The 12,737-nt window shown below is 40.4% G+C and overlaps 1 protein-coding gene across 1 annotated transcript in view; it reads right to left on the reverse strand.

Annotated features, from left to right (window-relative positions):
• The window catches only part of LOC131029043 (probable polygalacturonase), a 69,953-nt gene that overhangs the window by 12,563 nt on the left and 44,653 nt on the right, over nucleotides 1–12,737 (reverse strand). The window contains exon 2 of the mRNA XM_057959442.2: nucleotides 4,829–4,949. Coding sequence (XP_057815425.1) covers nucleotides 4,829–4,949 — 121 coding nt within the window. The remainder of the gene's footprint in view (nucleotides 1–4,828; nucleotides 4,950–12,737) is intronic.

Raw genomic sequence — 12,737 nt, forward strand, 5'->3', positions numbered from 1 at the left:
GTTCTGCTCTTCGTCCTAAGTGATGGGTAAAGCTTATTGGCGATGTTTGAGATGATGAGCTTGTCGAGAGTAGATCTTCTAGAGGCAAGAGCAAGAAGAACATAGTCATTTTTTCTCTTATGGCCAACATTTAGAGTGTTTATGAGCCCCACACTTATTCCGAGGTAAAAGGTAAACCTGAATGAAAAGGCTATGCAAGTCGAACATCATAGTCTTCTAAAGAATAACACTTGGGTTCTATCAAATCTTCCACCAGGGAAGAAACCCATTGGTTGCAAATGGGTCTATAAGAGAAGTACAAAGCTGATGGAACACTTGATAAATACAAAGCTCTATTGGTGGCTAAATGCTTCTCACAAAAAGGTGTTAATTATGGGTAAACCTTTGCTCCTATAGCAAAGATGAGCACCATCTGACTAGTTCTAGCCATTGCAGCACAATCTGGCTAGAAAGTCCATCAAATGGACGTGAAGAGTGTCTTCCTCAATGGTGATTTAGAGGAAGAGGTCTGCATGACGCAGCCTCAAGGTTTCAAGGTTGCAGGCAAAGAGCACCAGGTGTGCAGACTAGTGAAGGCTCTTTACGGCCTAAAGCAAGCCCTCAAGTTATGGTACATCAAGATTGATCAATATTTGGTTGAACAAGGCTTTCAAAGAAGTACTTTGGATCCCAACTTGTATGTCGAGTGTGTTGGTAATGACATCATTTTTCTTGTCATCTATGTGGATGATATCATCATTACTGGTAATGAAGCACAATTGCTTGAGCAAATCAAACTGAATTTATGTCAAGCATTTGATATGACAAATTTGGGACTTCTGCATTATTGTCTTGGTGTAGAGGGTTGGTAGACAGGTGGTAGTATTTTCATTTCTCAGTCGAAGTATGCTAGGAGTTTGTTAGATAAGTTCAAGATGACAGATTGCAAACCTTCATCTACACCTATGGAGAAAGCACTGAAACTATTAACCGAATCAAATTCATCTATGGTGAATGAGTCAACTTTCAAGCAACTAGTTGGCAGCCTTATCTATCTTATAGCCACTAGACCTGTTCTTAGTTATGTCGTGAGCTACATATCTCGTTTCATGACAGCCCCTAAAGCAGAACATTGGGTTGTAGTAAAGCGTGTACTGAGATATGTGAAAGGGACACCTGACTTTGGCATTATGTACAACCGAAGCAAAGATCCTCAGCTGATTGGTTTTATAGACTCAAATTGGGCAAGTTTTGTTGATGACAAGAAGTCTACTTCCGGGTATGTCTTCAGTCTTGGTACGGGTGCAGTCCCATGGATCAATAAGAAGCAACAAGTAGTAGCTCTTTCCTCAACAAAAGCAGGGTATCAAGGAACTGTTAAAGCGGCATGTGAGGTAGTATGGCTACGGAGGATGCTTTCTGACATGAAAATGTCTCAAGCAGGTCCTTCACCCTTGTTCTGTGACAATCAAGGGGTGCTGAAACTTGCCAAGAATCCAATCTTCCACGAGCGAACCAAACATGTAGAACGTCATTGTCATTTCATCAGACAACTTGTTGAAGATGGAATTGTAATCTTGCAATATGTTCCAACAATGGACCAAACTGCAGACATTCTCACCAAGTCTCTAAGCCTGGACAAGTTTGTAAAATTAGGGGGCAACTTGGTGTAGTTGATAGGAATCATAGGATGACCATTAAGGGAGGGTATCAAAGTAATTTATGTATTATTTAATGACCATTTTAGTTGTTTTATGTTATTTAGTTAGTTTCTATTTCTGCTCTTAGTTCACGATTGTTTTGTTTCGAAACATTGTTATGTAATTTATTATTTTAGGAGTCTTTTGTCTCCTTAAATCAATTACCATTTCAGGAAAGGGGTTTTCAGGAAAGGGGTGACTTCACAAACTGGAACCACATCTCCAATTATTTCGGTGCAACGTAGATACCTCAATTCTCAATCCAAATTTCCCTATCATTGCTCTTCAGATAATAACAATCAGATGCTAAATATTTCAGTATACAAGTCATACTGCTCCTTGAAACAACTTCTCATAACTGCTGGTTTCTATAGGAAAGTAATGACTGGAAGCACATATCTAATTTTGTTAGTGCAAAAACAGCTCTGAGTTAAAGCATTGGATCTTTCTCCTCTCAACTTTCATATCTAGATTTGCCATGCGAACACCTCAATTCTCAATCCAAATCTCCCTATAATTTTTCTTCAAATTGATATCATAATAGCCACCAAGATGCTCAATATTTCAAACACAAAGGTCATACTACTGCATGAAATGACCTTTTATAACTGCCAGTTTCTGTAGATGAAAAGTAACTTGACACACTAAATGCAAATATCTAATTTTGGTGATGCAAAAATGGGTCTAGAAAAAGCATTGGATCTTTCTTTTAACTTTTATGTCTAGATTTGCAATGTAAATACATCAACTCTTGATCTAAATTTCCTTCTGATTGCTCTTCAGATAATAGCCACACAGATGTTGAATATTTCAGTATAAAGTCATATTACTGCATTAAATGTCCTCTTATTACTACTCTTATGGATCCACAGCAGAGATAATACTTACAAACCATGCAATTCAATCTCAGAAACAAGGATCAACACATAATAGTCAAACACCCCTCCTGCAAAGACCAACTCAGCTAAATATGTTCACTAAGATGACATATCTCATGGCGATAAGATTTTTCAGTTTGAGCAAATAGAGAATGACACTGAAACCAAAAACTCAACCCAGTCCTTCAAAAATCTGGAGTAGGATGAGAGTTTAACAGACATTCCAAAGGCAACTCTGACTCCAGAAAAGCTCCAAATGAGTGAACACATAAGCTTTAGGGATCAATAATTGTAATCACCACTTCCAGCTAATAATGCTTTGAAGTTTGAACTTCTGCATTACTGGCTATTCCTCTGCTTATTATATTAAAAGACTAACATGCCAGTTACTCTCCCTGTGAAACACTCTTCTTCTTCAAGAAGGTGAGTTTTTTATCAGCAAATTTACCTATAACTTAATGTATAAAAAACTAAGTTACCGGTTCGGGTTCGGATTCGGGTATGGATTCGCGGATTTGGCAAAAAAATAAAAATCTTGGGTACGGGTGCGGGTGCGGGTACGGGTACGGGTTCGTCTGTACATATATATATATATATATATATATATATTTTTTAATTATATATATATACCCATATACTATATATATGGTCAATATATGCAATCCATACAAAAATAAAATATACAATGTGACTTTCCATACATAAATGATGAATGATAAATAATAAATCCATAATTATTAATTGCCAATGCCAATAAATATTCATCTATTGCAAATGTAATCAGTAAACTAATAACTAAAGTCTAATATCATATTCATAATTTGCAAAAAAGATAATATTCAAGTTTCAAGTCTTTTTTAAAAAGTCATAAAGGGGCGAATTAGAGTTTTCTTATAAAAAAACTATTTTAAAAAGTCTTTTTTATTGTTTTTTATTGTTTTTTTGACCCGTGGGCCCCGTTTTTGGGAAACCACGGGCCTGGGTTCATGCGGGTCCTCCTGGGTTCACCCGGGTCCACCTGGGTTCGACTTGGGTTCCACCCAGGTGGCCGGGTTCCCTGTGGGTCCTGCGATGACGCACAGAGAACCCGGCCACCTGGGAAGGACCCGAGAGGAACCCAAGGAGAACCCGGGGAGAACCAGGACCGAGCAAGAACCAGAACCGGAACTCAGGCCAAAAGGGGAAGAACCGGTAACTTAGATAAAAAACAAGCATCAATTGAATCATCTCACCAAGCCAATCAAACAACCCACAATTTCACAGAAGATATCAGTCATACCAAATTGACTCTTTCAGACAAACTACTAGAAGAGAAAACTTGTTGATTATAATTAGGGATGGCGGATTCCAATTGCCATGGGCAACATTGGAATCCGCCCAAGGGGGCCAGCCCCTTCCCCAACGTGTAGGGCTGGGCCCTATACCTCACGGCATCAAATGAAAGATCCCACGCTACACTCAAGCCAACACGCCACCATGTATTGGGCCAACCCTATCCTAATGCTTTCGGTTAAATAAATAAATTAAAGTCATTAAATCATAATGCAAGCCGACATGATTAAGATTATTATTCCCCATATAAATAAACTCCAACTTCACTCTATCATTCACTCATATTCAGTTTTTCCATCCATGCGAAATATATGTGCCTACCAATGTGAATTCAAGAGGAAGACTACATCTGCAATTAAAGGGATTTATCCCTGTCATATCAGCGAACTACACATGCCAGTTGAGGTGCGTAATTCATTAATGAAGAGAGCGAGCTAAGGGATAAGGTTGCTGTCCATCAATGAGCAGACTTCATACATTACCAACCTAGGGTTTGGACCTGATTGCTGTTGGAAGGGTTAAAGGTGCAGATGTGACTACTTGATGCTTGTGAAAGTGCAGTTTTGTGGAAGACATTATCAGTCCTCAGTACAAACACCTTCAAGTACTTGAGATAAGTGTTGTAACCCTCATATGAACATAATTCATAATCAGATCTGAGGATCTTTTCTGGCTGGGTTTTTCCTCCTAGGAGGTTTTCCTAGGGTAACTGTGTCTTGTTCTTATTTTGTTCATTTCTTTGTTATGCCTAAATCTGGAAAACTATAAATCTTTCATCTAATCAATTTAGTTAGAAACTAAATTCTGGTTTTCTGAGTTTATATTAATCTGAAAGTGTTAAAACTAACAAAACTGTCATCATATAATGAGTTTAAATTCGGTAAAATGAAGCACAGCTTTGCCATAGAAGGAAAAGATCAATGGGATAAAGAAACAAACCAGTAATCACCACATCCTGAAGATGTTGACCATGAATGAGACTGCCATAACGTGGCCCATGATGCTCCCTACCGTATCCATATGAAGGTAATGCGGGCATCAATGGCCAATATTTTTCATCCTACAAAAACAAATGTTGCAATTCGGAATTGTTTATTAAAATGCTCATTGATACCAGAAACACAAAAAATAATAATAATCATCAAAAAATCTACAATAATCTGTAAATCCTTGATAAGGTTATTCTAGAAAGCTAATGTTTCATGTATTTATTTAAATTTAAAATGTTTAAGTTTTTCTCATTTTTGAGAACAGCCCTTCTCATCTGAGTGAAGTTCAAATCCTTTGCCTGCTAAGGCTGCAACAGGGAGACTATCTTTTCCACTAAAACCACCTAAGATAAAACATTGTCCACTTTGGTACTTAAGTACACTCACGAAGGATAGAAACTACACAATTAACTTTCAATAGCACTCAAACTTATCAGTAGGTCACAGCCTGGCAAAGGTTTAAAAAAGTATCAACATAATATCCAAATGATTTCACCTGCGTTTTGTATATATTTGATTCCCAAAATACATAATTTTAACAAATCCACCAATCCTAATAGCATTAACATTTGCAACTCCCACACTGTGTTTCTAGTAAACTGTAATTTTGATTAGAAATTAGTGATATAAAAATATCCATCTACCTACTCAATAATGGGTTTGGTGGTAATAGAAGGAAAAAAGCTTAAAGATGTGAGAAATAAACATCTGGAGATGGGGTTAAGCACAATTGTGATGGAACTGCATAAAGGAAATCCAAAAGAGCATGAGGAGAAATTTCAAGAGATGATGATATACAACCTTTGTTAATGTTTTAATTAGTCCAGATGGGACATACAAATAATAAGGCAGAAAAAAACTGTTAGAATGAATAAAACTAATTAAGATAAATAGATGACAGAAACTTTTGATGCAAAGGAACTCAATGCTAATTGTTGAAACAATAAAAAAGAGAGTGTGCAATGAGTCATAAATAAAAAGTATCATTCAGGAAATTACAACGCTTATTTGGAATTTGAGATTTCATAATAGCATATCAGGACAGGAAATACAGGGGCAGATCTAGCAACAAATTGTGGGGTAGAAAAGTTGGTCAAGATAGTATATACTCATACTTTTCCATGGCATTAAATCTAGCATCAGAATACTACACCAAAGCAGAAGAGCCTGCTCTTTGTTAAACATTGTTTGAACTCAGGAGAAAAATGATGAAAAGCTTCTGATTATAAAAAAAAGTGTCTTTAGTTGCATCCAATAACATCTTTTCATGTTTGAATCAAAAGAGGAGAATGACAAAAGAAGAAAGAGTGTGACGGATAAATGATGAACAATAATAGATTTTATTTTTGCAATTTTTTTTGCAGTTGAAATATATGCTTGGAGCTGATGAAGTGAGATTTCTCTATAGATGAATGAGCAGAAGCTTAAATTTAATTTTTAAAGTTCGTGTCATGTTTTTTATTTTCACAGTAATTGAGTTAAAAACCAACTAGAAATTTAAATCTCAGCCAACAATATTTCCGGCCTTGAGTCCTTGAACCTAGGTGCCTTAAACAAAATAAATATAAATCTGCCAAATACCTTAAAAACCTAGAACTTTAAAATGAGAACAACTGTTTGAAATGAGACTGGCTAATGTAATGCATGAAATCACAATTTTAACTAACCTAGTAAAACTTGCTAACAGCTGAGCTTCTTATTTTGCTTATATAATTAAATGCTTTCGATGGCACATTTGAATCCGTAGTGTGATCTGCCCTAAATGGATATGCACTTGACAGCCCCCAAAAAATTTGAACTAAAACCTTCCTTTTGGTCATTATAAGTCTATGACCATCCCCCACTACATCACAGTCCTCGTGTTTGCATGGAAAGCCAGCTTTTTCACAAGGTGAAATATCAATAAGTCAATAATGGATTGCAATATTGAACACTGATGAGAGAAACTTTTAACCATTTCACTCCCTTAATATGCAGCTTAATAATCTTCTGATTTGTTACATCCCACTTGTGCCCTAGTTGTTAATATGCAATGTTTACGGCATGATACATGTTTGCCCTAGTGCATTTATGCAATACTTGCAAGATGTTTAATGTGCCCTAGTTTTCATGTTTAATTTGAATGAATGTGCCCTAGTTTTTCATGCTTTAATTGAATGAATGTGCTCAGATGTCATGCATATTTGAAGGATGTCAACTATGCTTATGATGATTTGATGAATCTTAATTGGTAAATTGATAAATTGATAGTTAACATTATGACATGATGTTTTACCTTTGCCAATGAATTATGAAATGTCAGAATAAGACAAGATTTTGGATCTAACTGATTTAATTGGCCAAGTGTGTGCAGGAGATCATCGTCCTCCGCGAAGGGAGGGAAAGTATCATCAGGTCGGGAGGTAAAGGAAAGAAAGAACTCATGCCATCTAAAACCCTAACCTGAACCAGGTAGACTGATGTTTGACCTTGTCAAACCTTGTTGGTCGTCACATCAGGTAACCCTAGATGGTCAGTGCAAAGACTTTTAGGGTTCATAACCCTAGGGCTTTGTTTACGTTTCGAGGTAACTCATTATTATTTTAAGGAATTTTTAATTAATTATTAATATTTAAATCTCGCAGAGGCTCATGTTTTATCATGTAAATATAGCAATATATACATCTTAGGCATAGCATGAATATGAGAGTACGTATACAAACAGTATACGTGCTCCCATAAGCATGCATACCTAAGGCGTATATATTCATATATGTAAATATATGAATATATTATGCAAACTTCTTGAAAGGTTAACCTAAAAAAAAAGGAAAGGGTAAATACTATGTTATTTATTTAATTATAAAGTAAACCATCCTCTAAGTCGCTAGAGGTATAAGTGGCGTGAGAAAATAAGTATTAAACATTCACCCCCCCCCCTTCTTGGCGCAATTCATTGAACTTCTAATACTCCTTGGTAATGATATTTTATTGGCCAAATAAAGGGCGTTTGCTTTAAAGAAAAATGTAATGCTTATTTATCAATTATTATCACGTAACCTTAATATATTTTGAGGTATAAACGAAATTGAAGATATTCATTATTTTTATGAATATAGAAGGAAAGATATTTGTGTTCGAGCATTTTTGGTGTGAGTCGAGAACATTCATTTGGCGTGATATACCGAACCTTCCCCAGAAAGCTTGAGACAAGAAAATAACGTGAGAATGTAATGATTTCCACGTAACTCTTGGGGGCAGATTTTGGAATCAGCCCGGTATTAGGGTGAAAGGAGGATGAAAACATGTTGGGGAAATATATTTGGGGTTTTGCGCATTGAACGGGAGATTTTTTTTCATTACTTCTGGCTGCAAAGGGAGGAGGCATTGCTCTGCATTTTATCATTCTTCTTGCTCACGACTTGCAATTTCTGCTCTGCGTTTTACCAAAGCTGAGGGTTACTAGAAGAAGGGTGCTGGAAAATAACCTTCAAACGTTTCTCATCATTTTTCAAGTCATGTTTAAGCTCAAACCCTAACGCCTAGGTATAATTTTTCTATTTATTCATCATTTAGGAAATGGAAAATGAGGTATTCAAAAATATATAATGCAGTTGATGTTATTTCAATTTACTATTTACAGCTAAAAGTAGGAAGTTATTCTTGTTCTTCCTAAACTGTTCTTAATCGAACCTAGAGATAACTATGGCTACAGGCAGAAGGAATTAATGGGTCGGCCATTCAACCAGTAATTAACTGTCGTAGACAGTGACACGAAGAAAGTACCGAGGAAGAGGCACGAGAGGATCAGTTGATGGTAGACTTGGTAGAGTTGTGGGACGTGTCGGTCACGTAGTACGTGCAAAGGGAGGCTCAAGAGAGAGTTGTCTCTGAAGGCACGATACATGGTGAACTCACCGTCAACACTCCCGTCTTTGATCTGCTCGGAAGCATTCCAAGGTTGCTCGGCAGAAATTTGATTGCACTCCAAGACCGAAGAGAGGAAACTGCACGGGAACTCCGTCAACAACAAGTACTCCAAAGGTACGAAGAGCGGAACCATAGGGAGGAAGAGGAAAGGGATACAAGTTGACGCCGTACCCCTGGCACTTGATGCCCCTACGGCCAAACAAAGACAGACGTACCATTACCACCGAGGGAGTAGACGAGGGAACCGTACAGAGATCCCTTCGCATGAAAGAATAGGTTGAGCGGAGATGACGGCTAAGGGAAGTTGCTGACTTAAGGAGCCCTGAGGAATGTAGCAGAAGTCAAAGAGTGAGTCGGAGTCGTAGTCGGGAGAGACAGACTATGTACGTGGAAGGAGTTGGAGGAGGTCGCTAGGAACTTGCCAATTCCAAACGTAGCGGAAGAGGATCTTGCTGACCAGGCCCCACACTCGATGTCGAGTGAAGAAGACTCAGGAACCAAGTCGCAGAGCAGTCTGTCGGAGTATTCTGAACAAGGAGAGGAGGCACAACGGGATCTGCAAGAAGAAATCGCCAATATTTTTGAAATGACATTATCCCGCATCCGGAATTTGTCCTTGACAAAGGAAACCAAAATAGGAGGGTTAGACCCAGAAACCCCGGGAAGGAGGGACTATAGGAGCGAGGGTGACCAAAGCCCTGCGGACAGGGGTCCAACCAAGTCAAACGCGTACGGTACCTTCCAAACACGTCATACCTTCCAGGCATATAATAACTTCCAGGCGCTACATAAAACCCTCCAGAGAAACAGAAGCTTCCAAAATTCATGGGTGACAGGTTGGAGGATCCCATACAACATTGTAAGACATGAGTGACCATTTGGGAGGCAAATGGCCAAGACGAACAGGATTACTGGTTGAAGGCATTTCCGGCCACTCTGCGAGGAATAGCAATTGACTGGTATACGGACCTAGATGCCCAGTATAAAACATCATGGAACAACCTGAAGAAGGCTTTCCAAAAGGAGTTTAAACTCCTACGGGATGACAATGAAATCGTGGCAGAGATTTACAATACCAAGAAGAGAAAAAGTGAAAGTGTGCGGGCCTACAACAGAAGGTTGAGGGAACTAGTCAACAAAATGGAGAACCAGCCGACTGATGGCCTGAAGAAGAGATGGTTTGTCGAAGGATTGGTACCGTCCCTCAAATAGAAGATGAAGGTGGTCCCTCCGCCCTCGTATGATGAAGCATACAACCGCATGATGGATATTGAGAGTGAAAATAAGACATCCCGAGGGAAGTGCCAGGTGCGTGATGGTGATAGTACGGACGAAGACAACGACAGGGAATCTAAGACCGTACAAGCACTCCGAAGGGATATGATGTGGATGATGAAAGAATTGAAGGCTCACAAAGAAAATGGCAAGGAAGGAAAGGAACTATGGTGCACCGACTTAAGACAGAAGGGCACACTAAGGGGAGTTGCCCTCGAAAAGCCTTCTGTGATATCTGCCAAGTAATGGGACATCCATCAAGGAATGCTCGTACAACTTGAAAACACGGAGCACCCAAGTGCTCTACGCCCAACCCGACCAAGTCACACCGCCAGCGACACCTCCGAAGCCGGCAGCAAACTGGGACGCCTCTCTTGTAGGGTACCAAAACAACTGACGGGGTAACAACGCCGAGGAGTAGAATTCAATACGACGCAAAAGGACGACCCATGATCCAATGTCGAAAATGCAACGAATGGGGTCACTTTGCGCAGGAATGTCAAAATGGAGATAGTGCGGGGAATTTGTTGAGCAAATGGTGTGGTTCGGGAAATCACGAGGACACAGAGTGTCCAAAGCAAGAAGGGGTGAATATGCTGGAGGTAAAGGAACCGGAGGAGGGTGTACTGGCAATCACAAGATTGCAAAGTAAGAAAGCCACGTACCCTGACCCTTGCACGGAGAAGGAAATACTCCAGGAGGCCAGGGTAGACATTGAACGCGCGATGGTAGAAGAACGGAGGGCCTCGCACCCCACTGCCAGTACTCCACTTCGGTCGAGACCGGAAAAAACTATCATTAAGCAGATGTTACAAACCACTATACCCGTACAGGTATCCGACCTCCTACAGACCATGCCGCAGTTGAGGATGGCCTTGACAAATGCAGCCCATGACACCACTACCAACCAAGAACACCAAATGACAATAGAACCACCTAGTACGGTTCCAGTGACGGAACCTGGTACGGATGCCACAAACCCTATGTTGCTCACACTAAGCATTGGACGGAAACCTGTCATGGTGGAGATGGAGATAATGGGGCAGAAGCTTACAAACACCATGGTGGATGGCGGGTCTAATGTCAACGTACTATCAGAAGAAACTTGGAAGGGTCTTGGTAAGCCTACCCTCTGGCCACCAACATTCCACCTCGTCGGCGCGGATCAACACGACATCAAACCCCTCGGTACTCTCATGGCACAAAAGGTGGTGATTGGGACACAGCAATTCCTTCTGGACTTCGTAGTCATTCCACTGGAGAGGAAAGCGTACGATGCCCTCCTCGGAAGGGGATGGCTGATCATGGCCAGAGCCAATCATAACTATAAGAAGAATACACACTCAATTGAGAGTGAAGGCCATAAGTATGTGATTGACCTGAGGAACCAGGCCATCAGTGAGGAGCTTGCGTCGTCTGACTTCGACTCGGAGGACTCAAACAGATGGGAGTGGGGTTCCGAAGGAGACAGAGGAGGGATGGAACCCAACGAGAAAGGAGTGCTGGAATTGGACGGATGCTCTGAAGATGGAACTAGTTCATTGGCTGGACTCTTCCATTGGCAGATGGAGGACTACAAGGTCTTCCACCCGAAGTGCCACATGCTACAAATATGCAAGATTGGGGAATCAAGTGGCAGTGCGGAAGAGCAGTCATTTCCCTTGGAGTACAGTAGGTACCAGGAAGGGATGGCACAGGTGGATGACACACCAGCCCACCGGTTTGAACGAGATAAACCTATCAAGTACGAGGAAACGGATGTGAAAAAAGTCAATCTAGGCAAGGACGAGGACCCGCAGGTGATACTCGTAGGGGATGATTGGAACCTCATACTGAAGGCGGCGGCCTTCAGGATATTCCTGGAGTACAAGGACGTCTTTTCCTGGACCTACAAGGACTTGAAGGGGGTACCTCCGGAACCGTGCGTACACCACATATCCCTCGTACCAAGAGCCCAACCTGTACAGAGGAGACCATACAGAATGAACAAGAACTATGCGGCCAAGGTGAATGAGGAAATCAACAAAATGTTGGAGGCTGGGATCATATTTAAGGTGGAGACAAGTGATTGGGTCTCCCCAATAGTCATTTCTCTCAAGGAGGCTAATCGGATAAGGATATGCGTAGACTTCAAGTACCTAAACGCAGTAACAATCAAAGATCCATTTCCAATCCCATTCACGGACAGCATCTTGGAAGAAGTAGTTGGGCACGAGATATACACGTTTCTAGATGGGTTCTCCAGATACAATCAGATAAGTATTGCGGAAGAAGATAAGCTAAAGAATACATTCGTGGTGGAAGAGGGGGTGTACGCATACAATTGCATGCCCTTCGAGCTATGTAATGCACCGACAACCTTCCAGAGAATAATTTTGCACATCTTTGACAAAATGTGCATAGGGAACTTCGGGGCGTTCTTGGATGACTGGTCTATTTTCAATGATCAGGACACTCATCTGATGGCACTCGGAGAATGTATGGAGAGGTGTCTGAAAGCCAGGCTAGCTCTTAACCCGAAGAAGTGCAAGTTTATGGTACCGCAAGGAAAGCTCCTTGGCCACATTGTTTGTAAAGGACTAAAGACAAACCCAGACAAGATAGGGGTGATTATCAATATGGAGAATCCAATGAATGTAACAGGGGTGAAGTCATTTTTAGGCCACGTTGGCTAC

Source organism: Cryptomeria japonica, chromosome 2, assembly GCF_030272615.1.
Source record: "Cryptomeria japonica chromosome 2, Sugi_1.0, whole genome shotgun sequence".
NCBI lineage: Eukaryota > Viridiplantae > Streptophyta > Pinopsida > Cupressales > Cupressaceae > Cryptomeria > Cryptomeria japonica.